The 18,767-nt window shown below is 44.4% G+C and overlaps 1 protein-coding gene across 1 annotated transcript in view; it reads left to right on the top strand.

Annotated features, from left to right (window-relative positions):
• Positions 1–18,767, top strand: part of RFC1 (replication factor C subunit 1) — a 1,503,724-nt gene that overhangs the window by 1,432,818 nt on the left and 52,139 nt on the right. Inside the window, exon 23 of the mRNA XM_069631787.1 lies at positions 16,657–16,870. Coding sequence (XP_069487888.1) covers positions 16,657–16,870 — 214 coding nt within the window. The remainder of the gene's footprint in view (positions 1–16,656; positions 16,871–18,767) is intronic.

Raw genomic sequence — 18,767 nt, forward strand, 5'->3', positions numbered from 1 at the left:
AGTTTGGAACCACCGCGTACGGGTGAAATAAATATTCTCAAGACATCTCGAGATCCCCACCTCAATAATGACACATTTTTGGAAGAAGAGAGAGTGAACACTCCCGGTATGGGGAGAGACTGAAGTAGCAGGTGTCAGTCCTGCATATCAGAAGGATTGGAAGAAATGAAAGTGCAAGAGGCTTGCACTGCAACCACGTCCTCACCCCATACTGAGTCTGGACTGCAAATAAATGAAAACAATCTATCCGCACTCAATTCTGTCCTTAACTCGTTGGTGTGAGTATTTGACCAATTAAGAGCAGAAGTACAGACTCAAGCGGGGGTTCTGCTGGAGTTGACAAAAGAAATTGCGAGTCTGGACTCATCCGTAGTGGGGTGTAACAACAACAACATAAACTCTGTATTATCCCCAGCTGTAAGTGACCTCCGTCTAGAGCTAGCTAAACAAGGAATGGATCTCTCAGCCATCCATTCATCCATCGCAAATAAAAAAAAAGAGGTGGTATTATTTTTTTATTTATTTATTTTAACATTTTTAAAGCGCTCACACAGCCCGCAGGCATCGAAGCGCTATTACAGTAATTGGTTTTCTCTTAGTTGCGTATTTATAACGCGCTTAAACACCCAGAGGTTTCTAAGCGCGGACCCGGGGATCGAACCTGTGTTGCTCTGTGTCATCTTGCTTCCAAGGCGCGCACGTTGCCGCTGTGCTATCCTCCCGGGACAATGTACACAGCTTCTGTACGACATCCAGGAAAAACTGGAAAAGAGGTCGCAAGGACAGAAGGAAGATGGAGAGAGAGCTGAGACAAATGTGGCATTTATAGACTTCGACGACACCCCTCTCTGAGTCAGTACTTGAAGAATTTAGAAGACTGACAAACGTGGTTGAGGGGCTTCAGGAAGTTGACCCAGAGCAGCAACAGTCAGGAGAACCTCCAAACCAACATCAGGATTCATACAAGGTAACATCTGAAGAAACTGGCCATCGGCTCTCCAAACATAGAATAAAGATTGAGAAAGAGAGATGCAAGAAGGAGGAGAAGAGCAAAATAACCAAGGATGGGGGAAGAAGGAAAAAAAGCAAAAAGGGACAAAAATAAAAAATCGGAGAGGAATGCCTTTGTTAAATCCCTTTCTTGGGCCCTCCTGCCCCCCCATCCAAGTTGTCTATTCTGAGGGAGAAGAGTTTTTTAACTCTGCAATTGCCCTAATGAAAGATCACAGAGAAGGAACCGCAAAAGGAGAAACATGCCGAACCAAGAAAGCGACTGAGAAAAGGAGGAAGGCAGGGGCAAATTGAAATGAATTCAGAAGAAGTGAAAATTGCTAGCACGAGTATTGGGCTTCAGACTGATTGGCGAGAGGGGGAGAATGGCTATCAAAAATCCCCAGAGAAGAACACTAATGGAAATGGGGATAAACTGGACCCAAAAGTCACGGCAAATGTGTTGGAAGTGAAAAATCTCAAATTGCCCGGCAAAACAATCGGACCAATTGCTCCCATCTTTCTTAAAAACAAGTTTGTGTTTCACCTACACCTTTTACTGCGCCACAAACACATTTGGTTGAAATGGTTTTTATTCTCCTGATTGAAATAAATAGATCCAAAGTACCAATTTAATGTTTTGTCTGAAGTAGTTATGTGTTGCCGTTTATGATGACACGTGTGTTTCGGCACTTGGCTGTGCCTTTTATCAAATCAGGGCTTTCTATTTTATAAGATCCAAAACAAAAACAATATGTCCCAAACACATGAATAAAGACCGAGAATCAACAAAGAGAAAGAGAAAACAAAATCATAAATTTCTCTTCGCTCCAATAATCTGCGTAATCCTCCATCCCGATTCTCCGTCTTTATTCATGTGTTTGGGACATATTGTTTTTGTTTTTTGTATCATGGTTTGACCATTTCCACCTAATCTAATTTTATGTTACCCTACTATTCATGCACATGAATCATATTGAATGTCAAAATGTGTTGGATATAAATGTGATACTGTTTTGATAAAAAAATGTGGATCTTATAAAATAGAAAAGGAAGAGCCCTGATTTCAGAAAGGCACAGCCAAGTGCCCGAAACACGGGTCATCACAAAGGGCAACAAATAATAAATACTTCAGACAAAACCTTAAATTGGTACTTTGGATCAATTTATTTCAATCAGGAGAATAAAAACCATTTCAACCAAATGTGTTTGTGGCGCAGTAAAAGGTGTAGGTGAAACACAAACCTGTCCAAATTCAAACTGAGTAGAGGAACTCGAGATCTCCGTTGCTTCACACACCTATGCGACACGTCCTAAAGGACAAATTAAGTACTTTTTGGTTGCGGGGGTGTCCTTAATTGATATCACCAAAAAAGCTCCTCATGTGAGAAGTTTCTTAAAAACAAGGCTCAAGGCCAGGGTTGCAGATATTGGGAACACCACTGAGGTGAGATTGGGGCTTGGAAAGTTCTGCACGCTGGATATGAACTGCAATGGAAAAGGAACATCAAAGGAAGTGGGACATCATCTTCAACCACAAGGGGGCAAGGAGCTGGTGATTGATCAATTGACTGTTAAGGAGAAATTGGAGAAAGAAGAGAGATCTCCTTTCGCGTTACCAGTCTTTCGGTTCTCCCTATCCACAAATAAAAACAAGATCAAATCTTTGTGTTGGGGAGAAAATCTCAAAGTGCTTAAAAATAATCTGAAGTCTGTATTTGATGAACTCTAAAGCTATAGAGGTATGTACAGTTTCCAGACATTAAAAATCCACTGGTGGCAGAAGTGGGTCTCGCCTCACGAGAAGGCCAGGAAGCAATTTTGGGAGCAGCTAAAGATTTGGAGGATCAGAGCTTCCTAGTTTGCCGATCACCACCACTGGCAGATCTGCAACCAGTGGTATCTACGGTTACTAGACATCTAAGATCAAACATGGCACTGAGAGAAGATGGAGTGTCCCATTTATCCCCAAGAAGGCCTATGCCCTATCCCTGACCCCCTCAGTTGCAACAGCCCCCCTAGCAGCAGTGAGGCTACTGCCCCACAGAGCGACTCCAAGGGTCTTAAAAACCCAGCAACCGCAGACATGGAGACAGTCCTGGCGCCTTCGGCGCCAAGCTCATTATCAAGAATAAGGCAAACCCCCTTTGGACCTCAATCCAACATGGAGGTCCTTCCTGCAGCTCAGTTCCATGAACTGAAGAATGCAGAATAGTGTTTTGGGTGTGGTTGAATCTTCAGGTGTGGCTGGCTATATAAGCCACGCCCGAACTGGAATTCACGCTTCGCGTTATTCTGCACTCCTGCAGCGTAACGCTCACTGTGTCCAGCTCCTCTGCTTCTCCCAGCGGCTTGAATCTGCAGCATCAACCTGGATTCCACCGGCAACCTAAAAGAACAGCATTACTAGAAACACTTACCTGTGAGTAGCAGCTCCAACATCCATCCGCGCATGTGTCCGCGCTCAGTGGCTCACCCATCTCCCGAGCTCTCCGCAACCTGCAAGAATAAGAACAGCATTACAAGGGACAATTACCTATGAGTAACAGCTCCTGCATCCGTCCACGCTCAGTGGCCTCACCATCTCCGGAGTACTCCGCAACCTGCAAAATAAAGGACAGCATTAACAGCGGGTTCTAACATCACACTACGCTAATCTGCAAGGGTGACTGAGAAACAAGCAAAAACAAAATAAATCACTTACCTGCATACCCGGTCACCGAACAAACTGCATTCCGGATCATCAGCGCGCTGCCTCCTGTGTGAAGGAGAGAAAGGAATACAGGTTAGCATCTGGCTCACGTTGTGCAGCGCTGCGCTTAGCGCTAAACTACTTACCTCAACCATCCGGCGCTGTGGCTCCGCAACAGCAACAATCCCTGTGGAGGACAGAAAGAGAGATTAAGCGCAAAGGGAACAAAAGAAGACAGGAGAGGGAACAAAGACTATAAGACTCACCCAAGCACATTAAACAAGTCGGTGTCACAGCCGGACTGTACCCGACACAAGGGCACAGGACCAGTGTAGCAACTAGGCCCTCAGAACGCCCACAATTAACTCGCGCCCCTGCACTGAGACGCAGGACGGAGAGCTTAACGCACAAGAAAATAAGGTCAGCCATAACCCATGGGGAAGGAACTTGGTCAGTGGGAGGTGGGATCCCCTATCACAGGCTCAGTATCTAAACCCCCATTCTCGTGTCATAGGACCTGTCCACCAGCCAACATACAAACAAGCAGAAAGGGGTCCAGGACAGCGCACTGCCTCCTATCCAGTATCATGTGGCGTCCCCGTGGATATCAGGTGAGCGTAACAGCCTCATTAACCAAATGGGTGTCAATGTAATGTGTTGAAACACGCGTGGTCCTAACACCTTTACTTTGAAATGTATGAAAGAGAATTTGTTTTGTAAAGGCGACATTTTGATATTCCAAGAAAAATGGTTGGAGGGCTGTTAATGGCCTTTAATAAACATATATTTGGCGACCTTGTAATGATTTCCAACAACAAACAGGGAATCCAGGTTTGTAAAGCCTCTTTGAAAACCATAGACCGTGTATGGATGTAATCCTTGTCAACATCTACTGGAACCCTGCTGGTCCTACCCAGCAGGAATTCTTTAAAACTTTAGCATCAGTGCTAGAAGAGTCTAAATTAGTCTGTGGGGGTGCCCATCTACTGCTGGGAGGAGACCTTAACTCTCAATGTATTCCACTGTTCAAAGAGGGTGACCCAGTCGAGCGCCCAAAGAGTGTCAGAGAAGGGAAAGGCATGAGTAGAATTTATAACAGGATGGGGTTTGAAAATGGTAAATGAGGTGTTGCCGGGGGATATCCCAGCCAAGCCAAAAAGGGTGCAGGGTTCTGCCATCTCTACACTTGATTACATTTTCATGTCCATAGGTCTCTTCGAGCTAAATGTCAGCCTGAATCTGAATTGGGAAGGGGGTAGTGAACATTCATGTTTAGAACTTTCCTTCCCGGACATCTCCTTTGGGAGACAAGAAATGCAGTTCCAAGCAATTACACTCAAAAAACAGAGTGCTCGGCTTCTGAACTATAAGAGGGATGGGGAAGCCCTAAAAAGCCGCCTCAAGGAAGTGTCAGAGGGAGAGTGGCAAGGACATTTTAGAAAAGATAGCTTTATTAAATTCATATGGTCCACCTACCCTCCAAGCCTAAGCAGTCTCATCGGCATGTCTATGACGAGGAGACCATGAGGAGAAAAAAGCAACTATATCAGGGACTAAGACAACTGCTAAAGCAGAATTTGTCCGTGGTGGACTATAGAAGAGAAGCAAGGTCTCTAAAGATGAATTATAAACACTGGTCAGTGGGCAGAAGGATGCTCCGTCTGCAGCAGGACAGCGAACAAATGCTAAGGATGATCAGCAGTAGAGACTCTGGAGGGTTCTGGACAGTTTTGCATCAATTAGAGGGCCCTAGGGGAACCTCGCAGTGCAATTTGGTCCCAGAAAGAGGGTGGGTTGATAATTTGTCAGTGATCTTTACCAACCCTCTGAATACTCCCTCTTTAGTAAATAGGGAGGTGGCATGGGATCTCCCACTTGATGAAAAACTCTTGGTGGAATTAATTGAAAGTGGTTCCCAGTCAAAAGCGGCCGGCCCTAATGGGTTGACTTATCAGGTGCTGAAAAACAATTCCCTACTTTGGGCAAAGCTGTTGCTCGGGCTATTCAGGGAGGGCCTTGTGAGGAAAAAATGTCCAGTGTCCTGGAAGACTGCAACAGTGATCCCGCTGTTCAAGGGGGGGCGATCGTTTGTTACCAATGAACTATCGCCAGATTGGACATCGAGAGTAAATTGTTTGAGAGTCCTGATGGTAGAATTAGAGAAATGGGTAAAAGAAGCAGAAGTACTATCCAAGTTCCAGACAGGGTTCAGGAAGGGCCTCTCTATGTCATCAAATGGTTTAGCACTGAATGTCCTGAGCGAAAATACAAGGGGGTTAGGGGGGGGGGGTAAATCAACAATTGTACGGGGCCTGGGTAGATTGTTGGAGAGCATTTGACCAAGTTGATAGACATCGCCTATGGTCGAAACTTTTTTTTTTGTCAATGCTGGTGGAATTGCATAGGGACACGTCAGTGAGGGTGCGATTGGATGAGGAGGGACATTTGTCGGAGCCCATAAGGGTGGAGAGAGGGTTTCATCAGGGGTGTCTAGGAGCTCCCCTCTTCTTCAATCTCTATTTGGCGGATGCTGGGGCACACCTAAAACCATCAGCCTTGGCCAGTCCAGTGATTAATGGAGAAAGGGTACACTAGCTGGCCTACGCCAATGATGTTGTGCTGCTAGATTGCACCGCAGTAGGCCTGCAGCGCTTACTGAATAGCCTGTTTCACTATGCGGAGGAGAACGGGTTAGCTCTCAATCCAAAGAAGTCCAGAATTCTGGTATTCAAACATAGGATTAAGAGTTTTATTCCCACAGTAGTCACTGGGAGATAACACGATTGTTAGGGTTGAAGAACTGGTCTATTTTGGGTACAAAGTTTACGCTGCCCCGGCAGTCTGCAAAGTGGAGCAGGATAGCCGCAATAAAATCTTGCAGTTCACGGCACAAATGAAGAAAGTAATGGGGGAAGTACTGTACGTTTTCAATCATCCCGTTAATGAAATACTATAAGGCAAAAGTCATCCCTGTTATCCTCTATGGGTTGGAAGCAAAGCCCCTCCTTTGGTTTGACAATTGAGAAAAATGGGAGGGTCTCCTAGGGAAAAATGTCTTTGGGCTGCCGATGAGCCTACCTATGCCAAGTCTGAGATTTGAATTGGATTTGCGTTCTTTAAAGGCCCAAGCAGGATGGAAGTTGATTTCTCTCTTCCGCCTTCTGATCACATCCAAAGAGGGGTTGCTATATGCAGTGATCAACTCGCATATGGAAAAAGAAAAGTTCTAAAATGCTCACAAGTCTGAGTACTTGGGCAGAGAAAGAATTGTCAAAAGCAAACACAAATCTCCAAGCTCTAATTGAAAATCCAGTGAAGGCTAAGAAATTGTGGGATGAAATGGACTGGATAGTCACAATTGACATCATGCGAACCTCAGCACACCCCAATTTATTTCAGCTGGCTGATAAAAAGCAGGGCTACCTGGCAAAATACCTGGTAAAATTCCCAGATTGGAAGACTAGGAAAAAGTTTGCTTAAATGTGGCACGCACAGGGGAGGTCTGGGTGCTAACTCGATTGCTTTATGCAATACATGTAAAAACCCATAGAACAATCCTTAAAACACCTGTTAATGGAATGCGAGGGAACATGACCGGTGAGATCTGTGCTTTTTGCTAGCTTTGGGCTGGGAATGGCAAGCTTCCTGCCCAATATGTTCTTGGACCGACTGGTCTCAGGCCAAGTCCAGGCTCTCACAATCGCAGCGGTTCAGGTGTTGGAAAGAAATCGGATAGTGTTCTAATAGGTCAGCGAAGCTCTAGGGCGGTTCAGACACAGTGAGGAGAGAAATTAAAGTTTACTTGTCTTTTTGTAAATGGTGATGCATGATTTTAGGTGAATTTCCTTCAAGTGATATGTTTTATCCTAAATCGAGGATATTTGATCGATTTCCTTTAAATTATGATGGTTTTATATGATGTTTTGTAAAAGGTTTCTTTTAACCAAATACAATTTTTTTTAAAAAGATGCCTGAAATCCATAGAGTGGCTTCCAATTCCGACTTATGCAAGAGATTACCCTCCTTCCACAGTTGGCCCACTCCGATGAGACCTGCCTCGTAGTAGGGTTGTCATCTTAGTGGTTCTGATACTTTATCCCGGATCGGGCGGGCCTATATGCAGCTTAAGGAAGATGGCCACGATGTGATATCCTTCATGTCACCTGTGGGTTTCCATACGGACCAGAGGGCTGAGAGCACTGGGTGGGGTTGAATTCTAAGTGGTAGAGTCTTATACAGGGCCAAAGCCATTCACCTAGGGTGACTGATGCGAACAGGGCATTATCCATTGCCACCCATTGTTTTTCTTTGTTTTCCTGCAGGTGATTGTTACGAAAGATTTCTCTTTACTGCACCTTTCCTTCCATTTTCATGGACCTTCAAACCTTTTGTTTTTATTTTTGATCCTGACCTGTACTTTTAACAGTGCAGTGAAGCCTTATGCGTCACTACACTGTCTTTTGCTCGTCTGCTATGGGGAAACTGACGTGTACTTCAGGCTGTCGATACTGGGAAACATTGTTTCCCTTAGTCTTGCGACTTTGTTACTACTTTTAGTAACTTATCACTTGTGATAACTTTTATCTTTGTACAATGCAGTACAATGGGGTTCACTCTGTTTTGCCCTAGACTAACACCCAAAGGATTTTTGGTTACTCTAGGTGTGCTAAATGGACAAGCTGGTAGCAGCAATGAATTTTTATTTTTTACAATATTTTGGTGCTTTTAGTTTTATCCTTACCGCGTTTGGCTACTAACTGTGGCCAGTGTCCAAACATGGCCGTGCCACGTAGTTTTTCGCTTGTCCTTTGGCCATCTTGTCTTTTAGCCTTCTTCCTGGCCTGCAAGGCCAGGAAAATCCTTATATGGACTTCCAGTACCCGGGAAAGCAAAAGCTTTTGGCGGGCTACTGGAGGGCTGTGTGTTTGCTGGCAGGATGTGGGCTGGGGACTGTCTGGCCCCAATTCACAAACTGGATTCAGTGTATCTGATTGTTAGACATGATTGTTCCCGCCAGTGGTCCTGATTGGACCACTGCTGGGGTGTATGTGGGGCTAGTTCTGCTATTGGCTAGTGGGAGTTTCGGCTCTTAACTGGCTTCTATTATGAGAGGAGGACTCCTGCAACCACTCTTAAGAGATCCTGGAGTAACCTGAAGAAGCCGAGACTCCTGTTCACCTGTGAGAGCCGTGAAGAGACCAGCAAACCGACTGAAGGAGGCCTAGCGACCAACTTCTGCTGCTGTCCTGGAAGAGCCCTGTCTTGCTATTGATCTTCAGCAGTCCTACGAGGGAGCTGCGACCCATGGAGTGGAGGGAACATCCATTCCTAAAGTCTCCTCGGTATCCTGTGAAGAAGAGCCGTCGGAAGTGTCCCAGGACCGTCCTGTGGCTGACCAGATCTGAGTTTGGGCTACCGTGCTCCCGACGTTGCCATTTCGAGTTGAGGCCTGGACCTTGGGGGATCATCGGCTTGACAAAACTTACATCAGTGTAATTTCAGAGTCATAACGTCAAGCGAACACGAGATCAGAGAGAAGGTCTGACCACGACAAGTAAGGCCGTGCTGCGGTGACCACCATCTGAAACAGCCCAGTCCTGAGAGGGGTATTGCATCATGTTTTTCTGCATTCTTCATCCGAGAGTCCTTGCACCAGTGAAAGACACCGACCGGAGATCAGCTTGAACCTGTGAATCAAGGACTGAGGCTGCAGGTGGGAAAAGCAACCTTGAACCTTCTTCCATTTGACCTGCCAAGTCCTGGGAAGAATCAAAGTACGGGGGTGAGTTACAGTAGTTCTTAACTGCCCCTTAAACTCCCTTTAAAAGTTTTCCTAACTTCTATAAAACATTTGCTATACATTGGCTTTGCCATTGCTTGCTCAAGCATGCCTTCTGAAAGTTGGGGACACGTCTGTTAGAATCATTTATTTATTGGTCACTTATTAGGCGCTTCTACAATTACAAAAAACTGGTTCAAAGCGCCCACAAAGCAAACCGGGTAGGGACAGGAGAGGTAGACAAAGAATTACAGCAAAGATAAATAATTGCATTAATAGTACAAACAAATATTGAGAATCGAGGGAAGGGGAGACAAACCTACTATGCCTTGTAAGTGTGCAGAGGGGGCAGGGATAAGGTGCTTTTATGCTCGTGAAGAAGTGCTCAGGGTAAGTGCTGAGGTGAGAAGAACGTAAGTGCAACCATCAATGAGAGGGTGAGTCAGTAAGTGCAGTAGAAGAAAAGACAGCGGCTGAGATGAGAGATGTGGGGGGGGGGTTTCAAGGCCCCGAGGACACATAAGGGCCTTGCACATCAGTCACGCTGCTGTGGGATTAGCAGGGAAGAGAGGAGGAGGAGGAGGATGTAAAGGGAAAGGTCTTGAGGCTGTTTCAGAACTTAAGGAGGTCTTGCTCATGACACACAGGGAGAGGGAGGCTGTTCCACAGGAGGGAGCTAGCCGAGGTATCACCCACCAGTTCTCTGTTTGGCAAAGCGCTTAACACGCAGGGAGTTGGTGCCGGAGGAGCCTAGAAGGAAAGTATTTGGTCAGGAAGCGTTGAAGATGGAGTGGTCCCTGGCCCCAGATAGCCTTGTGTTTGATACATATGGATTTGAATTTAATTTGTGCTGAGACCGGTAGCCAGTGAAGGCTTTGTAGGGCAGGAGAGAATGTGGTCCCTGGGCTTGAGGCAAAGGATAAGTCTTGCTGCCCTATTTTGAGTAAGCTGGAAGCATAAACTGTCCTCTAACCCTTGGAACTGTTCACTAGACCCCAGAGACCCTACCTTAATTTTTTCCTGCATCACAAACTGTGTCTGAACTTTTCCTGAGCTTTTGGGCATAAGTCCCCAGACAACTTAGGGAAGGATTTTTGAAGTTAGGGTCAATTCTCTGTGGACCTGTAGTACATAAAACTAATCTGCACTTTCTTTTACCGGAGTTTGATTTGTATTATGCCCTACTCTAGTGACAGTATATATGTAATCTATTATTAGTGTTGTGTGATACTTCTACCTGGTAGTAGTCATTTTTCATAGTGCTATTTGGCTGTAAATAAATAACAGTTTTTATGCAAACTGTCTAAGTGTCATTTGTGATTCCCATTGTGTATGCTCTTTGTGGAGCCTTTACAAGCTCACCACATATTGAGACTTAGCCTAGACCACTTGTCACTGCTACCTTGAACTGGTTTGGCTCCAGGTCCCAGCTAACAATGGAATGGGGTCCCTGGACGCGTCCGGCATTCCTGCTATTATGTTCTGGGTCTTGTGGATGTTATCGGCACCCTGCCTGCCTCTAATAAATCCCACCTGGTCATTCTGGATATGTTTATGGAGGACTGGACTCCACTTCTGCGCTAGGACGCCTGCATAGATCTTTGCGTTCACGTTTAACAGTGATATTGGCCTGTATAGCCACAGCCTAGGTTGTCCCTACCCTCCTTTGGCAGGACTATGATCTGTGTTTGCATGAAAGAGTCTGGTATCCCCCCCACCGTCTAACAACACTACCTTCTTTATTTGCTTTATGATAGCTCTTTGTCCATGCTGAAACTACTCCAGGCAGACCATCACTAACTGAGTTTTTCTCGTCTTGTACACCCCAACGCTAAGTATGATAATCTGTGGAATTAGCATCTTCTTGACCTCAAAGTCATGACCACTGCAAGCCTGCCTACCGCAGCTGCCTTGAACCCTAGTTAACTTTCCTTCGATGTTCCAGCAGACATGCAATTCAGTGGCACGTCTCTGAAATTTCTTTTAAGCTGCAATGGATTTGTGGACTTGGGCTCAAAAGTGGTTTGACCCATAGGAATACATTGGTCTCTGTAACCCAGTGGGGGTCCCCTCAAAGTTCTTACCAAATGTTCCTTTTACTTAAGATACTGATTCTCCTAGGATACAACGTTTAGTGACCAGCATCTCTGTCGAGCTTTACTTACCTTACATTTTGGGTTCACTTCACAGGTATCCTTATTTGGCTTTTTGATAAGGCAACCCAAATGTGAAATATACCTTGTGCATATAAGGTTAAGAAACTTTGGATTTCATCTGTTGTACAAGCTGTATGCATAACATAAATCCAGTAATTAAATTAGCATGTTAACAAAAAGCAAATTGGTTATGTCTGGGACCACATCAGGTGGGGGTACGGCTTACGACATTCAATCATCCCAAGTTTCCTTAGCAAATTAGAGGGTGAAGCAAAATCACCCTGCTTGCTGATAATGTAATACTTTCTTTTGCCAAACCTATATGATAGGGGCCGAAATTTATAGAAAAACACAGTTGTTGTGGCAAGATTAGAAGATCAATTAATCAAAATATGAGTTCCTAAACTTAAATATGAAAATCTAAAATAGCTGACAGTTTTGATGGGCTGAGAAGTCTGTAAAATGCCGAGGAGTGAAACTCACTCCAACTATCCAGCCTATACAATTAAACCTACCCACAGTTATGGGTGAGGATGTTTTTTCTCGGTTAGGCTGCATTGCTTTAATTAAGATGAATATTCTTCCAAAGATGCTGTACCTCTACAATCTTTACCTACAGACAACTATGGGAGAGCAGAAGAAATTGCAAGAAATCTTGACCCATTCTATTGGGGGAGACGGGGGAAGTGTGAATAAGCAAAAACAAATCTGCTATCCCAAAGAGCTGTAGGAGTTTAGGCTGCTTTGATGGCCTTAAAAATTATTTAGCGCCATAACTCCACAATACCAGAACGGATGCAAATTGTTAGGCAGAATCCTGTGCAGTTCCCTTAGGGAACACTGCAAAAAGATTAAGACCACAGGAGTAAGCAGTAAACCCAATTGGTAGCAGTCTGCACCACCCAGACGTACCTGGTAGCTGTGGCTGAGCAGTTAGACTTCTCTCAAGAAGAGTAGGGCAGTATATAGAGCATACACAATAGGGCTAAAAACACTGTTGAGCAAACAAACACTGACCAGAGCTTTGTATAAAAAGTATATAATTATTTATTTAAAATTCACTTTAGGCAATATACTAGTAAAAACAAGTTAAAACACAGTCAGGTAAAGTATACACACCTCCCTTAATAACTATTAGACAAGTCAGAATTAAAACACCACGATTTGTTAAACAGATGTGGGCGCATAACCTGATGGCACTCCCAATGGTTCAGTTAAAGGGAGGGAAAAAGGCAGAGCATATAAATAAAACAGGTCCCAACACTTTTAGGAGTTCTCAGCAAGGGAAGAAAGGCAGTATAGACTGTAGAGCCAAAGTTCATAGGCCAGGCCCACTTAAAAGGGAGCAAAGCGAAATGTGCCCAGGATCACACGGTTTAAAAATGCACTAAAAGTCTTTGCAGAATGTTCAAAAGAGATTGGGGCAATTCAAGAAGGTAAAGTTAGAAGGTCTGGGGCCAACCCAGTTGGCAGGCCAAGGATTTAAGGGTCACCTTGGGCAAACCGAAGAAAGGGAGACCAGGCAGGACACAGTACCTTAAACAGAGAGGAAGCTTCAGCGGTGGCAGTTGTTCCTGGCAGTGGTTGCAGTTCGTTGTTTCGACCAGGGGAAGAGAGGATCTCGTCGAGGAGGAAACGTGGAGTCGTTGCACAGCACAGGGATAAAACCAGCCGCAGAGTTCGTCAATAAAAGGAGCGTTCCTTTTATTCACGGTCAAACTGGTGAAGCTTGGCTATCCGGCCTCTGGGGTGCTTGGCACGGGCGATTCGACCAAGAGACGTCTTTGGAAGGCGGCAAGGGGCGAACTGGTTGGTCCCACCAGCTCAGAGGAAGAAGACTCGTCCAGCAGAAGATCGTCTCTTGTCGTCTGGAAAGTGGTGAGATTGTTGCAGCAGGGCTCCACCGGTGGTGTCGTTGTTGCAGATGGCTCAGCTTCTTCCCTCTTCTTTGGTCCTGTGGTGACTTCTGAAGTTCCAGTCCCAAAGGCCCTGCTTTTATGCAGAAAAACCCCCATCCATCAGCCTAGCTTTCAATCACACATGCTAAGTGGTGAGCCAAGCGGCTCACCACTGGGCCAATCAGAGTAGAGTGCGACTTTGGTTGCCGAGGCAACGCAGTCAAGGGTGCCAATTCCCCCCTCCACCCCTCCTGTGGAACCCAGACAGAGTGGCACCATTTGGAGGGCTGCTGTGGAGAATCCCGCCAAAATAGTGGAACAAAGGGCTCGACCTTGGTCGGAGTTACAGAGACGGACACAAATGCCATTTTAGAAAAGAGTTCTGGCAAAAAGAGCCAACCGGGGATTTAATATTAAATAAATAAACCGGCGGTATCTTTAACATTGCACCAAAAAGTGGTACGTTTAAAATCGATGGGAAAATCCGATAGAGAATATTCCGGTGGAATATTTTGCGTGGTAACCACTGCCACCAGCCAGAAACTCGACAAGGGTGGACTGGACAGTGCCCCCTTGAAAACAGACCCAGGGGCAATATAATTAACCCCTTCCAGTACTTCCACAATATGATGGTTTGTACTGGTTCTGTTCACAATTTAGGACTAGTAAAGTCAGTGGTGACTTTACATGCCCTGGGAGACAGTAGTCAGTCCCAGGGTATGGAGTCTGTTTGGGGGTCACTATGACACCCCTGTGTTACTGCACTGAGGATGCTGTGTAACACACATAAAACATAGATGATACCCTATGGAGTAGAAAGGAAACCCCATAGCCCATAAGCACACAAAGAGTCAAAGACACTCAAATCATGCCTAAGAGTGGGAGGAAAAGAGTCTCACTCTTAGCAGGAGAAAAAAAACAAACCCCAAAAATCCAGCAAAGCTGCTGGGGGACTCACTAGGTTTGGGAAATTAGCCTTATAATAGAATTCTCCCTAACACAAATCCTCTCAGAAAAGAGTGTATATTTCTCGAACAAAGCATTACTGGAAAACACACATTGTCCCAAACGTAGTTATCCAAATCTTCCCGAGCACTGAAACTATATATAAATAAAATTCCAAAAGCTACACTGGCAGCATAGGATATAGTGACAAGAGAGGATGAGACTACTATCCTGCCTCCCTGTACACCGATAAAGGAAAATGCAGAATTTTCGCAAGGTCTCCCAAAAAGGGCCCTTCACACCTTATATAGAGGGGAATGCTCTAAAAAAGGGGACAGTCACTTTTTTTTCTTTGTGAGGCGACAATTGGAATTGGAGTTGTCAGGTTACATGACTGCTGTATAATGATTGGGTACCAAAAATGGAACAAACGCTATGTGTCCAGAAAATAATACACCACATGGAATTGGTGAAGGAGAGTGAGTTGAATTGTGAAATTAACAGTGCAGCAAATTTTGAGCACAGTAAAATAAAGGGGCCTCGCCCCTTAGCCCACACCACTAACCTAGACAATGGTTTAAAAATGACCGCATTTAGAAAAGTTTTTTTTTTTAAATGGAGAATTATTGCCACATGTTAACCTTGCCACTGGCAGAATTGGCTCAGTTGGCTCCGTAGAGAGCAGGGAAAATGCGGAAACCTAATAAAATAATTATGAAATGTTAAATTACGGTCAACACCATCAGATAGAAGAGGCGTGACAGCCCATACAAAAAAAGGATGAAGGTCAAAAGGACCTAATCATATTGGTTTTCTTTTTTTTAATGCTGCTACATATTAATGCAAAAAATAATTGTATTCTATTAAATGTGTCTGGTGGATGTTTGCCATCTCAGAACACTATATTGAGCATCAGATCAAGCAATTTAACCCCTCACAACAGACAAACGAAGCAAAACATCTAAAACGTCTTCAATAATAGTTTTTTAAAGAAAAAAGTAAATTTTCAAAAATTGTTTTTGGAAAAAAATAGATTTAATCCAGAGACAACCCCACGCTAGCATTGTGCTCAAACATACCGTAACAGACGAAGACAATATGCAGAAGATGCTTATCCACCTTACATCGCACCCAGACCAGGTCTTAATTAGCTACCTGCCAAAACATGACATAGAAGCTTATTTTGCACACATAATTTTATTCCTTCCAATATGACTCCTTCTCTTCCTCCGTAAATACCTTCCCACTCAAGCTCTTCGCTGCTCCAATTCCCTCCTGGTCAGTCGCTTCTCCAAGCAACGAGTTGGGGGTAGATTTCTTTCCTGGGCTGGGGCTTCCCTCTGGAACAGCCTCCCTGAACAATCTCTGGTTCCGGAAGCACCTCAAGACCTTCCTCTTTGCTTCTGCCTTCACTCTTCCTCTTCCCTGCTACCCTGCACCTGGTTACCTTCTGACTTAGGTCCAGGTCCCTGCTGCCCAGCCACTCACCTGCATTGCCTCCTGGCAACCTCTGCACTTGGGTCTGTATCTGTAACCCTACAGTCCCCTTACCTGCACTTATCAGACGGGCCTTGTCTGCGCGTTAAACCCTTCACTTACCACCCTGCTGGCTGGACTACCAGTTGTTGTTTTTTTCACTTGCTTAGCACTTTCCACTTCTCCCCTGCCCCCTGCACTTTCACACTTCTCTCTCCCCTGAACTTGCGCATCCTTAATGTCACTGGGCCTAGTAAGATCGTTGTTTTGTCCTCCATTGTTCCCCCCCTTGTCCCGTTGCGCTCTGAAACACTTGTGTATGAGCGCGATACAAATAAAATATCATGTCATATATCATGCACACTTCAACTCGCCTGCAAAACAATTTTGCAGTGGTTTAAGCTGCTACAAAATTGTCTCCTTGTTGTATCTTGAGTTTTTTCTTTGTTCTCGTTGTGGCAGATGGTTTTGTGCATCTGTTTCTCAAACTCTTAGACCATATACATTAAATGTTTGAGTGATTTCCCGAGAAGATTCTTCAAAGACCTGTGAAAAGGTACACCTTTGCAGAGCTAGCAGCAAAGATTCTATTTTAACATCTAGAACCTTTAACCGGTATACTAATTTCTGCAATTGTGAGGCATCCAGAGTATCATAAAGTTGTTGGCTTGACTGATATTTGCTTCTCTATCCTGACGTATACACCATTTTTTATTTAAGAACTCACACCTGTAAAGGTGGCATGAACTTGGACTACTTGCCATACCTGCGAGATGCTTTGGTTAGACCCTTGGCTTCCCAAGGGGCAGATGGTGTTCAGGAGGTGGTGGATTTAATGGATACCTACTACTTGATGAAGGAAGATGTTGAAAATATCATGGAGATAAGCAGCTGGGGAGGCAAACCAAGCCCATTTTCCAAACTTGACCCAAAGGTGAGCAATGCCGTCACCTAGACGTTGACTCCCATCACTGTGTACATATATGCAAATTTAGCTTTGAACTGTTTTCTAACAGAATGACTTGCAATACTCAGCTAGTTGTTTTCAGGTTTTACTACATCTCCTCAGTTGGTGCCACATATCTTACTGGCACTCTTTCCTTCAGGTTTATCATCTGGCAAATGATCAGAACTATCCAAGCTTTTTTTACAGCCTGAAAAAAAGTGTTCTCCAGCTTTGGACCTTTCATAGATTTGCATGCATATAAAAATTGTGAATTGTCCGACTGGGAAAAGAGAAATGCATAGCAATGGAGAATAAATCCTTTAACTTAGTATTCGGCCCTCCTTTAGTGTTTTTGTTCCATTTTACCAATGACTGATAGAAGCTGAGGCTCCATCCACGGGAGCAATCTTAGATCCTCCATCTCATAATGTGCATTGGAATCATTTGTGCCTAGCTCTGTTTTTCTCACTTTGTTGATGTTTTTTGTGTATAGTTTTATTTGAAAGCACCTGATTTCACAGTTGGGACTGCAATTCCCAATCTAGCCGTGTTTTCAACTGTGGCTTGCATAGCTTCTATACCTATATTATCTGTACTGCAGATGAGTTCATACTTGTGTTGAGATCACCAGTTAAGAATATCCAGTGCATCAACGGGTATATCTGGCCATGTTGCTTCATTTAATTATACTCCCTGGAGTGTTTAAACGAACAAGCTTCCTTCACCTGTAACGCACAGGTTCTGTACTGAGAAATCTAAAGGGTTATGTTTCTCAGTTGCTGCAGCAGTATCAGAACCAACTTCATCTCACTGTCTATCTGAAAAAAGCACTGAATGGAACTACTGAAAGTAGGAAGAGATCACAAAATTAATCTCCTAGGCACAAAGAGTAATAAACTGACTCCTCAAGGCCTACGCTTCGAGGAATGACCCAATTTCTTTCATCATTACAACTGAAGTGATCCTTGCCCTTTGTCTCATGAGCACCAATGAAGATGTGCTGTTACAACACCTTAAAACCTGACATCTTCCTCGGTTTGGTTGATCCTTTATGTGGACCCCCTTTTCTCTTGCCTTGGCAACCTGTCTTTTCACAAATGTCAGTTATTTAGGATTAAAGTGTATAATTCAAACACTACCTTGAGACCTTAGATGCTTGCGGATAAGTCCTCTCCGGCCCATGGAATGTATTCTCTCAGAGACATCGGATACTCTTCTTCCTTCAGATACATTCCTGTGTGGAAAGCTTACTCAATAAGGTCATACAAACCATGTTGTCTGACTTCACACTTAAATCTTGCCAATATTGACATCAGACCAAATTATGGGATTCCCTTGCGAGTTCGCTCTGCAGTTGAAATCCATCAATGGAAAAATACGAGTGTCACCAAGGGTTTGGGACCAAGAAATAGGAAAGTGGTCACTAATCTGTACTTCAGTCACTACAAGGGGGCAAGTAGAAGCACAAAATGAGCGATCTAAAAACACGTAATCCACAACAGAAGAATGTGTACCATTGGCCCACATCTGATGCAACTTTTGCCCCCTCAATGATTTCATATTAAGGCATACAGGGCAAGTGAATTACAAATTGTTCCCTATCCACGATCATCCTTGTGTTCCCGTTACCATGTGAAATAAAGGTACTTCAACATCATCGCACTCATGCCAAGACTGGGTTTCAAACGAGGTGTGCATTGAAGTCACCGGCAGGAACCACGTTGCCACATGGGAACCGATCAAACCATTCCAGCACTAATGCTTCTTTATTGTTCTGAATGGATTTGGATGCCTGACCATCAGGGGGATCGTAAACATTCACAATCAACAAGGCACTATTGGCTAACAGGGTGCATGTAGTGTATACTGCAAGAACATATGGAGA

The sequence above is a fragment of the Ambystoma mexicanum genome, chromosome 6q, assembly GCF_040938575.1.
Source record: "Ambystoma mexicanum isolate Mex_15411 chromosome 6q, UKY_AmexF1_1, whole genome shotgun sequence".
Classification (NCBI taxonomy): domain Eukaryota; kingdom Metazoa; phylum Chordata; class Amphibia; order Caudata; family Ambystomatidae; genus Ambystoma; species Ambystoma mexicanum.